Raw genomic sequence first — 20,060 nt, forward strand, 5'->3', positions numbered from 1 at the left:
ATACCCGGTCTAGACTCTGAAAAATCAGGCCGCCGCCAAAAGTAAGCACTAGACGTCGATCGCAATGACGTAGTGTGTACTTTGTATATATATAACTTGTCACAGGTTCTATACCTATGTCCTTCCATCACAAAACACTTTCATCTCATCTTATCTTCTACTCAACCCACACATACTAACCACCAATACAAAATCATTCACACATAAATTTCCACCCAACCCCATCCTGTGTATACCCAATCTACTCTCAAATCTCAAATTACCATCGCCCCTTCCTTCACCACTCCCAGTTTCGCCAACAACCCAGGCCCAAACAACCAATAAACAGCCTGGAAGGAAAAAGGATGGCCACTTCATCCAACACCAAAACTTACACCTACACCCGCTACCCACCCAGCATCTCGCCCTCAATCCCACGCCTCGACACACAAGAAGATGTCAAAAAGGCCGTGCTCGCCAACCCCGAGACCACCTTCGACGACACGGTCGACACCACCGGCGGCTGGTACCAGAAAGACATAGAGGGGAAGGTATTGGCCATTGTGTCGGACCAGATGTGTGAGGAGCTGGATGCGAGGCGGGATCATGCCGAGGCGTGGGTGAAAGAGAATGAGAGAAGGGAGGAAGCGGGGGAGCCGCCCTTGGAGCCTGTTTGTTGGAGGAGGTAGGGTATGCAGAAGACAGAGAGGAGGATACTTACGGGCGATGGTGGTTGCTAGTTTTATAGTGATGGGTTTGGGAGAAGGGGTTGGGTTTCCTGGATTTGGATTGTGGGGATTATATGCATATTTCGGCGTTGACGAGAGCTATATGTTGTTGTTGAACGTTAAATGACGCATGAAAGACTCGGAATTATGATTCTTATGTACTTGTAGATGTATCCACATATCATACCCTTGTATAAACCCGTTCCCACCGAAGATATCCACCCATGGTAAACTCCCAAGCCTTGCCCTCAAACACCGTCACCCAATTCGCGTGCAACGAAAAAGTTATTTTAAAGCCAACCCCGACGATCCTGAAGACGCCATATCCCATTGCTCATAATCAAAACACTGTCCCGGTAAGTGTTTGCACTGCCTTGCTCCAAACGCCGTTTCCAAGCTGAGGCCCGGCCTTCTCCCCCAGCTCCTTACGTAGAAGTTTTCGCATCTCATCCTCAGACATGCCGGAGTTGTTCTTGGTGCCAAAACCATAGACCTTGCTGGCAATCACATCGGTCTCGAGTGCTAGGACACCAACATCCGCAGAGTTTCCTTTTTGGACACATGTCTTGACAGCAAAGTCAACATCGACTCTTCTGGCTCCTGTGTCTTTTGCTTTTGAGGATTCCCTTCCAGATGGAAGTTCGAGCAGAGTGCATCTTGCTCTGAGGGCGGGTTTTGCATCGATCTCAGAAAACTTGAGCTTGGTAGCACCGCAGAATTCCAACATACGGGCTTCCTCCTCGAGATTAAGCACAAGGTCCCACGCTTGAGCGACGAAATGGAGCATCTGCTTTGGAGTCGTTTTAGACTGCGGGATGGTTGCAAGCTCAATTTGGAGAGACTTCAAGACTAACAACCCTATCGGCGAGAGCGCAGAGTGAGCCATAGACTTTGTTCTGTCTTGAGGGCTGTGTTTCAACTCAATAGGCATTTTCTCGGCAGTAGCAGGAGGTTGGCTGTTACTATTATTGATAAAGAATGCCCCCGGGTGGAACGAAAGTTGGAGCTGGTTGCGATAAGACATCGTCACCAACGGACCTGCAGGGGAACTTGGAGAAGTAGCCGAGATGATAGACCATCCTGTCTGACGTTCCATCTTGTGGACAGATTCTATCGAGAATTAGCTCGAGTCTCAGCCATATGTAAGGAAGGCGCTTACCCTTCAATTCACTGATTTCCTTGGCACTCCAGCCCCGACATTCCTCCTTCACCCGCTCCGCCTCTTGGATTTGGCCCAAGTATTCTGCTTTAAGCTCCGCTCCGGTCTCGATAGTGTTTGTCTTTTCTTGGGCCTCGGCTTGTAGCTCTTCGAGTAGCTTTTTCTTTGATGCAATCTCCTCCTCGGTGCTAGAGAGTTTCTCGCGCGCATCCTGTAGCTCATCCTGATCACAGTTCTCGATCTCGTCCGCCAGCTGCTGCAGAGTTGTAGCCTGTTCCTCAAGTGAAGAATGCTTTTCGACAAGCGCGGGAACAGCACCGCTAAGGAGCGTCTCACGCTTCGACAGAAGTTCATCATCACCTCTCATTTCTTCAACGTGGCGACTAAGCCCATCTTTCAGACCCTCGAGGAGCTTCATCCGCCACTCATACCAAGTAGCTTTGCTAAGTAACCTAGCGTGAGTTTTAACATTTCGGAATTGATTGTCCATTAATAGACGGATATCGGGAGGGGCTGTCATGTATTCTCGGAATAATGGCGGGTTTTCGGTATAGGTCTCCGTCTCGATGGACCGGATAACTTGTCTACCTTCTGAGATATACGACTTCAACTCGCGGCAGGACTAGAGACAATTAGCAAAAAATTGCAATTGGTTGAGAAGAAAAACTAACATGTTGATAAAGCTCGAGCATGGGGACGGTACAGAAGCCAGCAGCGACACAATCGTCAAACTTGGAGGCACTAGACTTTTCGCTGGAAAGTCTGGCTCTTCTTTTGGTTGCACTGTCCGGCGCAGTGGTATGTCGACGCTTCGTCGTGGTGAGTTCCATGAAGTGGATGTTGGTCATATTCAAAAACTCTTGCAACTGGATAGGCTCAACTTCTGGCCCGGATTCTTCCGGACGATCGAGAGGTTCTTGGGCTGGCTCAGAAGTGGATGTGGCACTGGACGAAGTCGGCTCGTCGTCCATAGGGTTTACCATTACAGAGGCGCCCTTCTGCTCCCGAGTAGGAGTTGTGCTAACCTTTGCCGGAGATCTTTCAATGGCTGGGGGGGCAGGTGAGCGGCCCAGGCGTCCTACTGTTTCGTCTTTTGTCGGTGGTGCGGGGAGCCTGATATTCTTCACAGGGCTAGCCTCGCGACCTCTTAGACGCTTGGGCGTATGGTCAGAGTCGTCGTCAGGTATGTCCAGTTCCATCGGCCGTTTACCAAGTAAGCCCCGCGCCGCACCGACGTGTAAGCTTTTCCGGCCGGCAATTTTGTTCTTCTTCGGTGTGAGGCTTGAAATCATATCCCTCAGGTTCGTGGTGGCATCTCGGTCGTTACCTTGCAGCGGTGCGATATGACCGTCCTCGCGGCTTTCTTCTTCTTCGCGCTCACGATCAACCTCCTCTTGAAGCTTCAAAGGATCTTCAAATCGTACACCTTGTTGCCGTTGTTCCTGAGGAACGAACTCAGCACTATCTTCGCCAATAGACCGGCGCTTATCAAGCATAGCAGCTACCTTGGGTGATCCTAGCCCTTCTTTATCGATTCCAAGTCCAGATGATCGCCTCTTGCTTTTGGGTTGCAGAACGAAGAGAGGCGTAGATTCGCCCATCGCATTGTTTCCAAAGAGGCTCTTCCGGGGCGACTTCCGTTTATTTGCGGACTCCTGCAGTTCAGGTTGAAAAAGCTTCTTCGGTGACGCGTTCCTAAATCCCTTGGCACTTGATGGCGGGGTTTCTCCAGGCGTTGTAGGACGATCAACTTGCGGTGTCGATTGCTTCGGGGTAGTCAACAAGTTCTCCGATGGAGACATCTTAGGAGTAGTTGAGGTTGAAGTGTCCGACAGTCCCCCTTGTGCCAAACTCTGCCTTGTACGTCGGGATTTAACACTTGCCAAACTAGGACTGCCACTCTCCGAGGTGACTGTAGCAACATGGAAGGAGGCTGGTGATTTCGCAGGAGACTGTCGAACGGTTTCTTGGAATGGAGAGCTACCGCGCTCAGCAGATTCAAATTCCACTTCCATCTCTTCCTTTGCTTCCTCTTTACCACTGGCTTTGGCCTCCGGTGGTAATATCCTACCCATAGCCGTCGTGACTTCCATCCCTGCGGTCTGATCATCATCCTCTGGTTCATCTCGCTCCTCGTTCGGTGGAAGGATACCACCAACGGCTCCAGTGATCTCCATATCTTCGCCATCTTCTATTCCGCCGTCCTCGTTCCATTCGGAGAAATCTCGTTCAATGGATTCTTCCTGAGCAGAAGACCTAGCAGCTCCGTAGTCGTCCTCGTCCCCAGCTTGGGTGGAGGGTTTGCCCAACAGCCCGCCAACAACGGAAGTAAATTCCATTGTCATCTCTTCGTCCTCGTTTACATTGCTATCAGCGCCTGTCGACCCCGCAGGAGAAGTAGGCTGCGCGATGCCTCCGACCACATTTGTGAGCTCCATCGTTTGTTCACCGTAGTTTGTTTCCTCCCCACTTGACTTGCGACGAATGGCGCTTTGACGACGGCTTGCCGGTTTGGTGATGATCCGACCAATGGCATTCGTTACTTCCATGCTCATGTCTTCGTCTCCGTTGTCACTTGCCGCATCATGGATGCCCGCATCGCGGATTGGGTCATCCGTTGAATAGGCATTCTCTTGATCATGTCGGGCGCTTATGTCCTCCCAGTCAAAGCTTTGTCGCTGCCCCTTCTTAATCCAGGGTTGGAAAGCGCCTGTGATTTCCTGGTCAACAATCTCCATTGACATCTCTCCATTCTCATCGTCATCGATGCTCTTCGTGCCGGCCTCTCGAGCTGCTTGTCGAAGAGCCTCATTCAGTCGAGCGCTAGAGCTGGTATTCGATTCCTCAGAACGCGCCGTTGCAGCTGAGTGAGCGGTCACGTCATCCAGGCTCATTGCAGTACTTTCGCCGTCAAAACCAGAGGTTGAAGAGTTGTCGTCATCCTCCTCATCGTCATCTCTTGTCTCAGCTTGCAGCCCATTATCTTCACTGCCATCTGCAGAGCTTCCGCTGAAGGGGCTAGAGGACATCTGCTGGGAGCCTCCCATTCCATCATAAGTTCCATACTGAGAGCCGTTTGCCAACTGTTGGAGATCTGGGTATTGTACTGGAGAGAATGCTATGTCCGACTCGATTTCGGCGTCCGGAGACAAGGGAGGTTCAGTTGTCTGCGCGGCAACAGGTGTTGCCCGGTTCTCAGTAGTTAGGGAAGATGCGCGCCGGGTAGAGTTGGAGGTAGATGATGAAGTAGAGTCGTCTGGAATTTCCACTACGTTCCATGTGTGCAGTGTTGCCTCCGGAGCGAACGATACTCGGCGATTTGCTGTGATGAAAACTAGTCAGTCCCACGTGAACTGCTAATGGGACGGCAAGGACATACCCATAGACTTTCGGCGGGCTTCCCGCTGTTCTAGAATAGCCTTTCGCTCTCGCTCCCGTCTGGCTTTCCCGTCACGTTCTCTAGCAGCGGCCATTTCGTCACGTATCGACGAAGCATTAAAGCTGTCGAACGGGTTGGATTCATTCATAGACCCTGACGGCTGTGCTGGGGTGCCAAGGTCTATCAACATGCCCTCTTTTCTCTGGCTCCCCCCACCTTGATTGTCTTCATGGTTTTGTAACCCTCGAGCCGGTGTCCGCCTCCGTGTTTCTTCGAAAGAGGGAATATTTCGTACCGGCGAAACGGGAACGGTAGGTTTAAGAATAGATTTGAGAGGGAATGCTGTAGTGGACTATAATGCGACAATATTTTTGTTAGTTTTATATGGAACAGATGATCAGGGCACTAAGAGAGGGAATGTACCTTGCGTCGGTTACCGTTGGAGTTCTGAAGCGCATCTAAACCACCAGGCCCCAAGCTTTTGCTGCGGGACTTCTTATCTTTCCCGCCCAGCCTTGCGGAGCCCAAGATCGGTTGACTTGCACTTATGTCTGTAGTTGTATTCTCCTTATCCACTCCAGATGTGAACCTTGATCGGGGCACATGGGCGATTGAGCGACGAGATCGCGGACGGGTAGACCCCGCGGAGTCACTTCTGGATGCCATGAGGCAAGATATAAGGTATCATAGACAAAGTCTGGATGATTAGAGCTTCTCAATTTCAATTCATCAATAATGCCACTTTTTTTCGAGGCGTTGGAATAATAGACATGGTCCAGTTGTTGTTGCGCCCTCCTTAACCACACAAGTATAACGACCCCCCAAAAGTCGCGCGTCTCCCGGGCGGTGCTCATGTGATCGCCCGATGTAAACAAACGTTTCTGTTATCGCGATTAGTAATTTATTACATAATGATGATACGATTAGGTGTTAGGGCTAGTACAGCGTGGCTAGCCCGCAACAGGCTTAGCGTCGCCATCGCACACTCCCACACTGAATTATCCGCGATCCCGAATAAATCTTCCTCAACATCGACGTCGACCACCGCAGGCCCCGACACCCCCCTCCGCGACGATACACCCAGCTCGACTTCGCTTCCTCGTCGAACTGAATTCTCGCAACAATGGCGACCGAGTTGACCGTCCAGTCGGAACGTGCGTTCCAGAAGCAGCCTCACATCTTCAACAACCCTAAGACTCTTGCGAAGAGCAAGAAGGTTGGCCAGGGCCGCAGATGGTACAAGGATGTTGGTCTTGGATTCCGTACCCCCAAGACCGCCATTGAGGGCAACTACATCGGTATGCACGACCTACGGTGAAATTTTGCCGGAAATTTCGAATTCCACATTGGGGAAGAACAACGATTTTCCGGGGTTTGGAGATGAAAGACCGCGCGGTATCATGGAAGTCCAGGATTGCATTTGCGGCACGGAGATTGTCGATAGAGGTGGAGAAGATTCTGTCGCAGTTGGAAAGCCGATATTGCCTTACTGGTCATCTATTATCTTCATCTCCGAACTCCGGAATCGGTTCATAAGTCTCCATCGGCTTGGTGGATAGATCGCTGATATCAAACAGACAAGAAGTGCCCCTTCACTGGTATGGTCTCCATCCGTGGCCGTATCCTGACCGGCCGTGTTGTCTCCACCAAGATGCACCGTACCATCGTCATCCGCCGTGAATACCTCCACTACGTCCCCAAGTACAACCGTTACGAGAAGAGACACAAGAACCTTGCTGCTCACGTCTCTCCCGCTTTCCGTGTTGAGGAGGGTGACTGGGTTACCGTCGGCCAGTGCCGCCCCCTGTCCAAGACTGTACGTACATAACTGTTTTGGAAATTCCATTTAGCCTCGTCACTAGCGGTCACGTACCCCTTGCTATGTGGGGCCCTGTCATGCTATGGACCACTCGATGGATTTGCTTTCCGATTGCCATTATTGGGTGGAACACTTCTAATACATCTTTAGGTCCGCTTCAACGTCCTCCGTGTCCTGCCCCGTACCGGCAAGGCCGTCAAGGCTTTCTCCAAGTTCTAAGCGTGTCGATGATGGTGGGGGTGTTTCGATTCCAGAGGGTCATCAACCTAGGGCAGCGGCGTGACTGGATATAAGCGAATTAGTTTAACGGGTTGGGATTGTTTCACGATTTCATGTCCCAGGTACCCTTGTGAAGGAAATATCCAATGAAAAAAAGCTTTTTGATACTCCTATGTTAGAATTCCAACTGTATAGCCAACCGGGAAAGGGGGTTACCATTCATGACAGTTCAGGAATGGGGCTTTTTCATGATGCCAATTTAGGTCTTTTTTTTCATTCAATGTTTCTCTTTACACATTGTCGTTGCCCCCGGGATATTTCGATCATTTTCTCTCGTCGCTAAAAGCTAAAGAATTGACACGCCAGCTACCCTTGGGAATATAGTACAACCTGCCTCAGTGCCTTCAGCAGCCCAGTTGGTGTACAACCTAACGGCCAATTCTCCAACCCCCCTTCCCCAAAACAAGTAAAGATGCACCGTCTTTTTGCTTAGTCTTTCCTCCCTTCCCTTCCCTTCCCTTCGGTTCTCCATTTATTATTTCCCGTTGTGCATAATCATATCTTCGGTTCCGAATAAAGACGGGATTAAGCACATTTAACAGGTATCATTGAGTGCAATATCAATTCAAAATTAGGTTAACTCGCGCTCTGTCGCTCGCAAATTGGTCCCCTGGTGCTGGTTGATGACGAGAGTCGATGAGCTCCGGCTCAGAATTCGCTGAAGTGACGCTCTCAGTGATGTCATTGGCTACATTTGTGTTAATCAAGGTGTTTGAGAAGGCAACCGTTGTGTAAACATCGTCAAGAACCTCATCTTCGGTGCCGGAGTTGTCAATTATAATCTCTTCCCTTGCGTGATTTTCTTGCGTTATCCACCTTCTGCTATCACCGTCAAAGAGCTCGATGGGTGGTAACGCAGTCCTCGTAGGCAGTCCTACCGGACAAGGCGTGTCAGCTCTTGGATCATCCTCACTCTCCTGATCATCATTATCTGAAGATGATTCCCCCTCAGTTACAGTGTCTTCATCTGAAGATGGCTCGAGCAGATCTAACTCATCTGGGTCCAAGATGGCAGGCAGAGGTGTTCCTGGGTTATTGATCTCGGACAGCGATGAATAACCACTGTAGACTCCTCCGATAAACTCTTGCCAAGATCCTTTCTGCGTATTCAAACGCCATGAGTACGCTATTCCTTGTCCAACTGAATGGCAATATTGCTGAGGTACTTGGAGGCGGGCCAAGAGCTCTCCTATAATCAAGCCAGATTGGTGGTCAAGCTGTCCTGGGCCCTTGGCTAGGACTTGGTGTAATGATCTTCCAGCTTTCTCATAGGTTCCAATGGTGTCCAGCTGCAGAATGCTCTCAATATGGGGATGCTCACTTGCTATCTGAAGAAGCGAGCTGACTTTAAATGAGGATATTATAGCAGATCTATGGACCTTTCCCCAGATAAAAAACTCACCCCCTCCGTTGTATTTTCCCACCTTCAAACCAACCTTTCGGACAAGCTTCTGAGCAGAGTATACTTGAGTCTGCAGCTTCTTCGAGTCAATCATAGTTATTATTGCCCCTTCTTTGTGTTTGATCGCCCTATGGACCGGTGCAAGCATAGACCTGAAGGTTGAGATGAAGGGAGTTGGGACCTTAGCTGGTCTAGTGTGGTTTACGACGTGTTGCTCGAACTCCTTTGTGTTGATGTCGTTGGGCGCAAAATAATCCAGCTCATCGATGAATAACCCAGCGAGAAACAGCTTTGTGGAATTGATTCCTTGGGATTCAATATTCGACCACCTGTACAGAATTGGAGGTATCCAAATTGCGGTTTCCTGCTGTTAGTATTTATGGTAAATCAGCGCAAAAGCCTGGTGATCAAATACTAGAATTCCATACCTTCTCAACATCTTCTTTATAGCACCAAAAACATCTCTTGCCGCCACCCGTACAAAGACTTAGATCTTGATAATTGTGCCTACCAATTTCCACAGGGGACCGTATGGAGGTAATGTCCACAACTCTTGCATTTGATGGTGTAATAAGGCTCTCATCGGCATCCTAAGACTCCATTAGCGCTAGACATATCCTCCAAGACAAGAACTCACAGGTGTAGTAGACAAAAAGTCAGCCGGAAGACTCTGCTCGCGGAGCTGAAAGTTTGACGTATCTATATCATCTACTTCCTTTTCAACAAGCGTGATACCCAGGATCTTTGCACAGTCTTGAATCCTCTTAATCACAGGGAACCAAGGGTCACGGTCGTCGAAGGAAGACAGATGTATATGCCCCCAGATAGGATCGCCGGAGCATTTCAGATCAGCCCACTGGGTATACATTGTACCTACAGAAATTCCTTCTGAGAGTCCACATTTAATCAGGTCTGGCTTGAAGGCGTAATTAAAGATTTCTCTGAAGGCTCTTTTATCTCTGCAGAAAAATTTGTAGAGGCAACAAAGAAAGATTCTTTGCCTAGTGCTCCATCGGTTCCTGGGTGTCTTCAGTGTATGGTCAATAGCCTGCATATCCATATTGGCTCTTGAGAACGGAGAGAATCATCCAGCCCGTATAATTTCCGCAAGAGAAGACAGATAGATAGTATAAAGTATTGTGATGTGACGAGATGAGTTCCTCTTTCTCCTCTTCTTTACTGTCTGAAATAATGGGGGCCTAATGGGCTGTGGGTAGGCAAGTGAGATGTATGAAAAGATTAGATAGACTCTTGGTCTCTCTAGATATGTTTAATGACAAACAAGGATATTCAGGCTAGAGTGAAATGACAAACCCAAATAATATGGGATGAGTTGGGAAATGAGATAGAAGAAGAGAGGTAGATTGTTATAACGTTGAGGTCAGTGCTGTACTGGAGATACCCTATCAGATTAAACCCTTAAGGAGGCAAAGATTTCTTACCTCCTTCTCTTTTGAAACAAATTCTCTTTTGAATCAATCTCAGGTTGGGCATTGGAACACGAGCGCTGTCAGGGTTAGTGTTACTACGGAGGGATTATATGGATAGAACGTGTCGGACGGCGATAGAAAGTAATGAGCAAAGCAACTACTACGGCTACGCTAATATATCCGAGTCTAGATATGGTTGCGGGATTGTGTTGGAATAGGTCCAGAAATAGAGTTTTGGGTTAGAATGTGAGATTATATAGAATTTATAGTTCCGAGAAGCGATATATCAGATTCCGAACAGGGGTAATTGAAGAGTTGAGTGCGAGACGGGGACCTTTTTTATTAAAAAAAAAAAAAAAAAAAAAGGGAGAGAAAAGAAAATAAAAAGAAAGCGAAAACACAGCTCAGACAAGATTTCTTGTTTTATGTAATTTCGGTCAGTTCTATTGTATTAGATGGCATACCAGGCACACACTAGTATGTGAAGGTTCCTGAATAGAATAAGCGGGAACGTGATACTGATATCTGCCTAAGGCGGAGAGGGTAAAGCTTAACTCCACTGCGATTCCCGCCAACTAACATTCCAAACGTTCCGAAGGCCTGAAGCTCCCTCAGTCCCTCCCGGCCATTTACCAACCTTCTAAACTCCTCGGGGCCGACATATAACACGCTTTTATTGCCATCGTTATTTTATCTATCCCACTCTCGGAAGTTGTGTTGATTATAACTTCGCCCACCCCCACCTTCTTGCCAGACTGCATACTTCCAGAAGTCACGACGCGCGCAACATGGCTTGAGCCACCATGAATGTTGTTGGTGCCGGTGTCGACAGATCAATTTGGAACTACGATAGCTGTTGATCTGCCCTGATATTCTTGAAGCCCTCATACCCTACAAGTATCTTCAGTCCTAATTGAACTTTCCCACAACGATCTTCTACTCCCGATTACGGCCCAATTGCGGAGTCCGACACACCCTCACAATGTCCCATAATTTTGAGAAATCAGTAAAGGGGGCCACCAAGATTAAGGTCAGTCTGAACCTATATCGTCGCCGTGCCTGTTATCGGTAGCGCAAGGTGCTGATAACTGGCTTCATGCGAGCAGCTCGCGGCCCCTAAATCTAAATACATAGAGCACATCCTGGTAGCGACCCATACAGGAGAAGCGGGGGTAGCAGAAATATTTCGAACTATCCAGCTTCGGCTACGCGATTCAACATGGACCATAGTCTTCAAAGCCCTCATTGTCATACATATCATGGTAAGGGAGGGGCAATTGGACGCTACACTACAGTATATGGCGGAGAACCCGAGGAAGCTTGCAATCAGCGGATTCTCAGAAGGTAGGCCGGTAAAGTTCCGGATAATCGAGGGGAAGATGCTGACTCCGAGTAGTTCAGTCACAAGGACATAACATCCGGAGATACTCCGATTACCTTATCGCGCGCGCAAATGCATTCGAGGCCACCAAAACGGATTATGTACGAAGCGGGCAGGGACGTATGAAGAGGTTGACGGTAGAGAAAGGCCTCTTGAGAGAAACAGAGATTGTACAAAGACAGATCCATGCGCTGTTACAGTGTGATGTATGTTCTTCATCGGCTGCAGTCAAGTGACGATGGCTGACCGTCTCCAGCTGTTGACAGATGAAGTTGAGAACGAAATTACGTTAACAGCCTTTCGCCTGCTCACCTTGGATCTCCTGACGCTTTACTCAGTCATGAACGAGGGCACGATCAACGTTTTGGGTAGGTACTATCACCCGTCACATATTGCGGCTTAACTCACGGTGTTCGCCACAGAGCATTACTTCGAAATGTCGCGGCCTGATAGTGAGCGTGCGCTGGAGATTTATAAGACTTTTACCCAACAAACAGAGGAGGTCGTGAAATTTCTAGGTGTCGCTAGACATTTCCAAGCAGCAACACGACTAGAAATACCCAAGCTGAAGCACGCCTCTACGGACCTTACTCGACTCCTTGAAGACGACCTTAATGACCCAGATTTTGATCAGCGACGAAGAGAATATCTCCTGCGAAAGGGAGGAAAGAGCGGCAACCCGGGTCCGACATTCGCATCCAGCAACACAGCTGGAGCAGGAAATAGGTCTGTCAGCAATCCTGAACCACCTCGACCCCACACACAACCTGCCTCGCAAAAGAAAGAGAACCCGGCCGACTTGATCGATTTCTTCGATTCTATCGATCCGCAACCCCCAGCACAACAGAACCCTATGCAGCTACCACATCTACAGCAGCAAGCGCAAGCGCAAGCGATGCAATTCCAACAGACGGGCTTCCAACCGCAACAGCCAGTGTTCTATCCCCAACAAACCGGGTTTCAACAACAGGCGCAGCCGACGGGATTTGCCCAGGCTATGCCGGCTGGAGATTCCTTTGCACAGCAGAGTACCAACCCATTTGGGCAACAGCAAGCTCAGCAGCCACAGCCACTTCAGCCAACCCCAACTGGTGCGGGATTTGGTGGTTACTCAGCGCAGCCGCAGACATATGGATTCCAACAGAATCTTGCTCCTGTTCCCCAGAACAATCTTGCGCCATTTCCCCAGCAACAGCAACCAATGCCCGGTGCGCAGTTACAACCGCAAACAACGAACCCCTTTAGACAGTCGATGTTACTGAGTACCCCAACCGGAACCGGCATGCCGGCATCTCCACTGAACCGCCAGAGCACAAACCCTTTTGCGCGACGGTTGTCGAGCGCCAACCTGCCGCCGTTCAATGCTAGTACGCCGCCGCAGCAACCGCCTCCACAGACAGCACAACCACTACAACCCCAACGAACGGGGACTAATCCTTTTGCTCGAAGCTCTTCGGTTCCTCCGCAGCAGTCACAAGGCCTGCAACCTCCTGCGCCGGCGCCTCTGCGGCCCAATCCAACTGGAAGCACCAATCCTTTCCGCCAAAGTGCCTTTGTCAACCAACAGACTGGCCAGGGGTGGCATGTCGGTGGCCAGCAAGGGACCATGGGCGGTTATGAGCAGCTGGAGACTGTGCCGGTGTTTCCGCGGCCCGGAATGTAATGTTCCCATTGCGGTCTCGACAACTGTGGCGCTTCTATCAGGATATTTTTAACCCCCGGTTCCTTCTTGTGCATATTCTCCCTACATGGGTCGTTCAGTTATTGTGTTCGTGTTCAGCATACGATGGCGAGCTCGCAGCGCGGGCCTGTCTGCCAAATCCCTGTAGCGATAGCCAACATTAGTGACTAGGGCATGTAATAAGACTTTTTAGATTTTGCGACCGTGCCGTGAGTGGTCGAGGGGTGTTGAGAGTTGTGGTAGCCCTTTCTTCCTTTGTGCTTCCTGGAAGTGGCGCATAGGGCTTCGTATTCATAAATCAAGAAAAGAGCTATTGATTCTAAGATCGGCAGTGGCACAAATACATGAATGCTAAACACACGTCGTCAAGCCTAGACTGGAAAGGTCATTTCTCCTTTGGGATATCACGGGAGATGGTTGCACATCTTATACGACTAGTCGGGCCGTGGCGACTCGCACGAAATATATATACGGCGTACTCCCTGCATATTTATTTATTTAGAAACCCAACTACGACTTGGATGATTTCAAATCCTGGTGGGCTCTACAAAACTATAACACCTCAGGAATTGAGTTCAGGCTCCACTTGGGCAAAGGAATTGATGAAGAAGATCCCTCGTCACGCCCTACAGGGTATCCATACGACTTTCTTTCTTCCTCTCGGGAATCAATTCCACTTGGCTTGTTGGAGGTTTCGTTGTTGCTTCCCATACTCATCGGCCAGGAGGACCTAATGACCAATTCAAGGGGAAGAAGATCTGACCGTGGTTTCGACTTCTCTCTCTCTCTCTCTCTCTCTCCACTCTCGGAAGCGCTGGACTCCAACTCCGCCGGCCGTGTTGGACCCAATCTTTCCCTTAATTGGTAAACGATTTCCCTCCCGCTCTCTCGTGCCATAAGGGAGAAGGACCGAAAAAAAAAAAAAAGAAAGAAAGGAGGGGTCCAAGCTCACTCTTTGTGTTTCACTTATAGACCGATTTAGATCAGGCTGGGAGAGGGATGGACTTTTCCTGATAAGGGCAGTGCGTTGACCATTCAGTCTCAAGCAATTTCCCCCCTGGCCCATCTTGCTTGACCTCCCCCAATCCATTTCATCCACGTCCCCCAAACTCATGGTCCATTCTCACTCATTTTGAAACGGCGTGTCCCCATGACGATCCTTAAGTGAGATCTCCGAGTTGCCATAATTAGATTTGCGCGCACCATGGACGCCAAGAACTCTACTCACCATTCAACGGCTCCCTCCGATCGCCAGCAGGTACTGCCGCTCCTAAACTCCACTCCGGTCTCGTCGGCGACGTGGGCGTCTTCGATACAGAATTCAGACTCTAGCCACAGCCTGGCCTCGGCCCCGTCGTCTGATCCGTCGTTGGAGTCGTCAGCGGTCCATGACAATTCCCATGCGCTCTCCTTCGTCGATGAATCCACCCGTCATAACGTAACCCAGGCTTCCGAGCGCAATAATCAAGATGTAGGCAGAGATGCTGTAACGAAGTCGCGCAAACCACGCAAGCCTAGTAATGCGTCGGGTGGCCGGTCGACCCTGTTTTGGGTCCATAGCGACCCCCAGTCGGCAGCACGGGGAACGAGAGAGGAAACCCTCAAGCGTATCCGTTCCCATGTCATGTCGGAGCATAACCGCAAGAAGAGACTGGAAAACACTAAACGGTACAAAAGCAAGACATGGAAGCACCTGGCTTTTCAGCCGCCGGAAACCGCCGCTTCTAGTTCAGCAGCCTCTACTCCTCTAGCCTCTGCGCCGGACGACTCTCAAGAAGTACCCCTCAAAGTATCGCAGTCTGAGCAACAAGGAGGAATTCTAGAGAATGCACTTGCCGGCGACGCGCCAGGCTTTGTGGCCGCCTCGGCGGAAAACTACCATGACGCTGATGCATCTTCGCATAGTCAGGCTCTCGCCGTGGTCCAGGGTCATTCGCCAGTGGCTTATTTGGGCCCAGGAGGCAATGACCCCTTCAATGTGTTTCATACGCGGCTTACTGATCGTATGGCTCGGCATCTTCAACACTGTGAGTCAATCCTCTGGACCATGTAGAGTATACGGAGCTCACATTTGATAGTCCTGGGTACCCTAACCCAGATTGCGTACCCGCTCCAACGTCGGTATGGAGAGAAACTACAGGCACATTGGACGGCACTGGTTCATCGCGATCCTGCCTCACTCCATGCATGCATATGTGTTGCCGCCTCCAATACAGCCCTGACAATCGGTGAATTCCCAGTGAAGGAGGGTCAACGGCCTAGTGCCCTACTTCTCGACACCTTTCATCACAGGGGTGAGACAATTCGGCTGGTCAACGAGGGGTTATCAGACCCTGTCAAGGCCTCGAGTGATTCACTAATCGCCGCTGTTTCAACGCTGTTGACGATTGAGGTATGAGATCCTGGCAAGCCAAGCCTGCTCGCTACTGACAAAATAGATTGCTTCTGGAAACCCCGATTATCTCAAAATTCACCTGGCCGGGTTAAGGCAAATGGTTGCCCTGCGAAATAGCCTTGCAGACGTACCGCCTGATATCCGGTTCCAGATCTCTTGGTTGGTTGGACAATGAATTAATGTTTCACTCATCGCTAATTCCAGCAGGACCGATATCCGAGTGGCGTGTATGGCCTTCACAAGGCCAATCTTCCCTTTCCTCCGTTACGCTCGCCCTGACTTCGCCATTGCCCCTACCAATGAAGATCTTACCAAGACAGCCTCTGCATTAACTTCACTAATTGAAATCCCTAGCATATTCGGTGATGGCATGTCTAAGATCATCTACGACCTGGCTGAGCTTGTTTGGTACGCTGAATGGGTGAAGAGCGGCCAGAATTATCAAGAGATTGACGACGAGACCGAAGGTTATTTCAACACCGAGGTCATATATGTCGAATACGCCCTTCATATGGATCGGTATCTCGAGACCGGCGAGCCCAAAGGGGATGCGAATATTGAAGGCTGCGTCCGACTAGCATGTCTTCTATTCCACAATGGCACGATCTGGGAATTCTACCCCCAGATCGGCCCGGTGTTCCCAAAACCAATTAGCGCTCTTCGCCTGGCGCTAGCTACCACGATCCCAGCCGGGTTCTTCCAAATGCTCCCGGAGGTGTTGATCTGGGTGCTTTTCATCGGGACATGGAGTTCGCAGCTATTGTCAGAGAGAACATTCTTCGTGACCGAGTTAGCGGCTGCAGTAAGACGACAAGGAATCCAGTCGTGGCAGGAACTGCGATCCCTTCTGCTGAACTTTTTCTACATGGACCGCGTTCACCAAACTGCATTGCGCGGACTATGGGATGAGATCCAGCTGATACGTATCCCGTGAACATCATCTATGCCCAATGGGCCGTTATATAATTGTGTATAGTAATGAAAATATCCCTGTACATACCATGAGACCGACTACTCCAACCTTATATATCTCCACCACATCACACTTCTCATCTGTCAGATGCTGATACGCTGTGGCAATACTACAAGTCTCTGGGCAAAGAACCAGCAAGCCAGCTGGTAATAACCGGCGGCGCCCTATCGCTACACCATCCCATCAACAACAGCTAGTGTTACTCAACTAGGTAATACTATGCAGGTTCAACCATCAACCAATTGTCACCCCAAGCAGAGTGGACCCATACACAACAATGGCCCCTACACCTACCTATCTACTATTAGTAAATTGTACTCACTTCAAAAGCCCACCATCAACTTAGTTCTCTATACCACACCCACATACTCATTTCAAACAAAAACAAAACCAGTGAGTAGAAAGTCAATTAGTAACCAACCTCCCACGTCACAAAAACCACCCAAAGAAATAACAGCCATACCATAATCTCACCCATTCCACCCATGTATCTTTAGCACCGATAAGGCCATGCCGGTGTCTGCCAGTAGTATGAGTAGTATGCGCGATTTTCAAGTCAGAGCTATGGCGTGATCTCCTAATTTTGACGAGGGGAGTTCCCGAAAGTTGCTTCTGGATGGATCTACGTCAGAGGGAGATAGTATCTCGCTTGATTCACTTTGGATATACACCTAAATCTACCAAGGATCATAACATCGTTTTTCAAGATACATGGGCATTCAATGAACCTCTCTATGAGAATATAATCTAGACAATCCACTACATTAGAGCCCAAATTCAAAGGCCTTAAAAAGAAAATTCACACAACCAACAAAAAAAATTAAAGAAAAAAAGAAAAGAACAGAAGAAAACAAGCTTATGCATGCAGGGTGACGCCAAGCCCGAGTTACACCCGTAGCCAGCTCCACGGGCTGCAAAAATTTTGCACCAAAGTGCCGAACTTCACCCGTCCGAACGACTCCCGACCTGCAAGACAAACCGAGAAATTCCCGATCTATAGGACTTAATAGTTTGGCGGCCCCTTTTCTTCTATCTTTTCTTTCTGTTGTGCGGATGGCCATGCATACTCTTGTGCAGAGAAAATAGAAGCGCTTTTTTAATATTGCTCAATTTGTGGATTGTGTGTTTTGTGCTAATTGATCTATTTAGGATTTTGTGCTTTGGGCTAAGAGCTGTTTGCATACTGCTCTTTTGGTGTTTTGATTCCTTCCTTCTCTCTTCTCTCTCTCTCTTTTCTTTTTTTTCTTTTTCTTTTTCTTTTTTTGGTTGGAGGGCGAATGGTTTATTCTGACCCTTCAGGAGCTACACTAATATACTGTATTCGTTCCAAAGGCCTAGGGATATTCATCAGTCTCTATATTGAGGGTATGTGGTATATCGATCAATGATGACTACGATTCTGGCACGTGTGGGAGCTAACGTCTGTGCTGCGCGATAGGTCCGCAACATGTCTCGTGGTCGAACATACATGACTGACTATGGGATCGCACACCTTCAACTACAACACGATACAGCAGCAGAATCATCATCATTGAGTGCATTAACTAATAGAACTAGATACAGACACAGCCCCATCTATCGTCCATCCACATGAACAACAGATCACCATCATTACAAAGCTATAAAAGTTGCTGGCAAACGGCAAAAGCAATCCAAGTCATCGCAAAAGACCATCTATATCTGCTGCGGATTCGGATATAGTATTGGGTGGTCAAGCTGATCCGCAATACTACATGCAGAATGCTAACCCGACATTACATTCTCGCAGCAATGATCTTACAAGAATGGGTATCTGGAAAAAAGGAAATGCAGGGATAAGACCCCGGTCCAACCGAGTTTTGATCATCGACCTTCGCACCTCGCAACAATCTAAGCGGTCTCGCGCTCGGTCTTGCGACTGCGAGCAGTGGGAGACCAGGGGAAATGGGCGACGGGGAGGATGAAGAAGCTGTTGCTGTTGTCCGCAATACCGGCGAGGGCGTTGTACCAAGCGGCAAATGCTGCCAAGAGACCGAAGAAGCCACCGGCCTTGATGACCGGGGGGTTGGGCTTGCCCTCGGCGTTGCGGTGAATGTAACCAATGCCGAGGAGCAAGAAGGTAAGGTCCAGGAAGAAGAATAGCAGGAAGAAGGCTACGGTGGACCTCAGGGTGCAGAACAGCAGGATAGTAGTGAAGATGAACCATCCCTGGCCACAGTCAGCACGCGACTCATTCAATCACCGGCACTGCAAACTTACAAAGAGGAACAATCCGAAAGAGTTATCGAACTGTGGTGTACCGGCGCCTCCGAGAGACTCGGCAATCTCAAACCCACCTGGGGTCAGGACGATGGCGAAAGCAAGCCAGAAACCACCATAAGAAGACAGAGCGGTGGCACCAAAGGTGTTTCCAACGGCCATTTCCCTAACGAATGTCAGTGTGACATGACTGGACATTCCAGGGAAGTATCCACTTACCACATGCCAGCAAGCAATTGAACAAGACCACCATAGCCAAAAGCCAGGGCGACCACAATGTTGGGCTCAGCGATGTCGCGCGTACCCATGTTGATCAGGCTCAGCACGAACGTGGTGAGAGCGAAAGCAGACAGGCCCAGAGGAGCTGGGTTACCGAACTTGCGGTGCTCGACCGACTTGTACAGACCAGGTTGGAACTCACCACCGAAGGGACGGAGTTGAGCCTCAGCGGTGTTGACGTGAGCGAGAGGACCATATCCGAAGCGCGCAGCAGCCCTCGCTGTGTCCTCGGCGGACATCTGGTGGGTGGCGTGAGCTCCGTTGATGCCATCGGGGCTGTTTCCGAAGTCCTTTTCGAACGCCTGGGGATTTTCTGCGGCGGCCATGATGCTCACGGATTGAAGGATCTATTCACAATAGGTCCAAGTGATGTCTGATGCGACAGAGAATTAATAAGTGAGGTCCAAGAGGAAAAAGTGAGTCCAGCTAGCTGGATGTGGAGATGAATGTATATGGAACCACGCAAGGGATCTCAAGGGAGAAGAGAAGACACTATGCGGCACAGCACTGCTGGCTAGAACAAAACAACGGCTTGACGATTTAGGACCGTGCAAGATGGGAAAAGGAGAAATAAATAGAACGGACGGCGGAGGAGGGGAAAGCGTAAGTCAAATAAGAAACCAAGAAGGGACGAGGGCGCCGCCTGGACCGATGGAAAGAAACGAACAGACACTCAATCGGACGAGCGAAAGTTGCAGGGGTGTGAGGGCAGCAACTTACCGAATACGGGAGGAAGGCCCGTTAGTTGGGTTTAGTTCTGATTTAGGGTTTCTTTTTTTCTTTTTTTTGTTATTCTCTTTGCGCTGGGGCTAATATTTTTTGCTCTTCAAGTTTCCCTCGGATGTGTTGAGGGTCACGGTGAGTGGAGCAACGGAGCTGGGAATTTAGTTCGTGTCAAAAGTCGAGGGACGGACGATTTGCGCGAATCCACCGAACGG

The 20,060-nt window shown here is 49.5% G+C and overlaps 7 protein-coding genes across 7 annotated transcripts; 4 read left to right on the forward strand and 3 right to left on the reverse strand.

Moving 5' to 3' along the window:
• Window positions 1–344: 344 nt before the first annotated feature.
• ABOM_011002 (uncharacterized protein) lies at window positions 345–668 on the forward strand (the record flags this gene model as incomplete). The annotated part of the gene is made up of 1 exon (XM_022538130.1): window positions 345–668. One exon carries the CDS (start codon window positions 345–347, stop codon window positions 666–668), a length of 324 nt encoding a protein of 107 aa, XP_022384203.1.
• A 379-nt stretch (window positions 669–1,047) lies between these two features.
• On the reverse strand, window positions 1,048–5,911 carry ABOM_011003 (kinetochore-microtubule binding complex subunit SPC105; the record flags this gene model as incomplete). The annotated part of the gene is made up of 5 exons (XM_022538131.1): window positions 1,048–1,817; window positions 1,867–2,488; window positions 2,538–5,188; window positions 5,246–5,597; window positions 5,669–5,911. The coding sequence occupies 5 exons, from the start codon at window positions 5,909–5,911 to the stop codon at window positions 1,048–1,050; spliced, it is 4,638 nt and encodes a 1,545-aa protein (XP_022384202.1).
• Window positions 5,912–6,368: 457 nt separating this feature from the next.
• On the forward strand, window positions 6,369–7,283 carry ABOM_011004 (40S ribosomal protein uS17; the record flags this gene model as incomplete). Its single annotated transcript, XM_022538132.1, has 3 exons — window positions 6,369–6,543; window positions 6,823–7,061; window positions 7,215–7,283. The coding sequence occupies 3 exons, from the start codon at window positions 6,369–6,371 to the stop codon at window positions 7,281–7,283; spliced, it is 483 nt and encodes a 160-aa protein (XP_022384205.1).
• Window positions 7,284–7,903: 620 nt separating this feature from the next.
• Window positions 7,904–9,613, reverse strand: ABOM_011005 (uncharacterized protein; the record flags this gene model as incomplete). Its single annotated transcript, XM_022538133.1, has 3 exons — window positions 7,904–9,112; window positions 9,174–9,335; window positions 9,383–9,613. 3 exons carry the CDS (start codon window positions 9,611–9,613, stop codon window positions 7,904–7,906), a joined length of 1,602 nt encoding a protein of 533 aa, XP_022384204.1.
• A 1,544-nt stretch (window positions 9,614–11,157) lies between these two features.
• On the forward strand, window positions 11,158–13,219 carry ABOM_011006 (ENTH domain protein; the record flags this gene model as incomplete). Its single annotated transcript, XM_022538134.1, has 5 exons — window positions 11,158–11,205; window positions 11,282–11,519; window positions 11,572–11,762; window positions 11,813–11,924; window positions 11,979–13,219. 5 exons carry the CDS (start codon window positions 11,158–11,160, stop codon window positions 13,217–13,219), a joined length of 1,830 nt encoding a protein of 609 aa, XP_022384207.1.
• Window positions 13,220–14,441: 1,222 nt separating this feature from the next.
• On the forward strand, window positions 14,442–16,566 carry ABOM_011007 (uncharacterized protein; the record flags this gene model as incomplete). The annotated part of the gene is made up of 4 exons (XM_022538135.1): window positions 14,442–15,264; window positions 15,316–15,629; window positions 15,676–15,791; window positions 15,840–16,566. 4 exons carry the CDS (start codon window positions 14,442–14,444, stop codon window positions 16,564–16,566), a joined length of 1,980 nt encoding a protein of 659 aa, XP_022384206.1.
• Window positions 16,567–18,474: 1,908 nt separating this feature from the next.
• ABOM_011008 (acetate uptake transporter family protein) lies at window positions 18,475–19,469 on the reverse strand (the record flags this gene model as incomplete). The annotated part of the gene is made up of 3 exons (XM_022538136.1): window positions 18,475–18,792; window positions 18,844–19,009; window positions 19,063–19,469. Coding segments are annotated over 3 exons (891 nt in total), but the record flags the coding sequence as incomplete, so codon positions are not given.
• Window positions 19,470–20,060: the final 591 nt, after the last annotated feature.

The sequence above is a fragment of the Aspergillus bombycis genome (genome assembly GCF_001792695.1).
Source record: "Aspergillus bombycis strain NRRL26010 chromosome Unknown contig00142, whole genome shotgun sequence".
In the NCBI taxonomy this organism is placed as follows: domain Eukaryota; kingdom Fungi; phylum Ascomycota; class Eurotiomycetes; order Eurotiales; family Aspergillaceae; genus Aspergillus; species Aspergillus bombycis.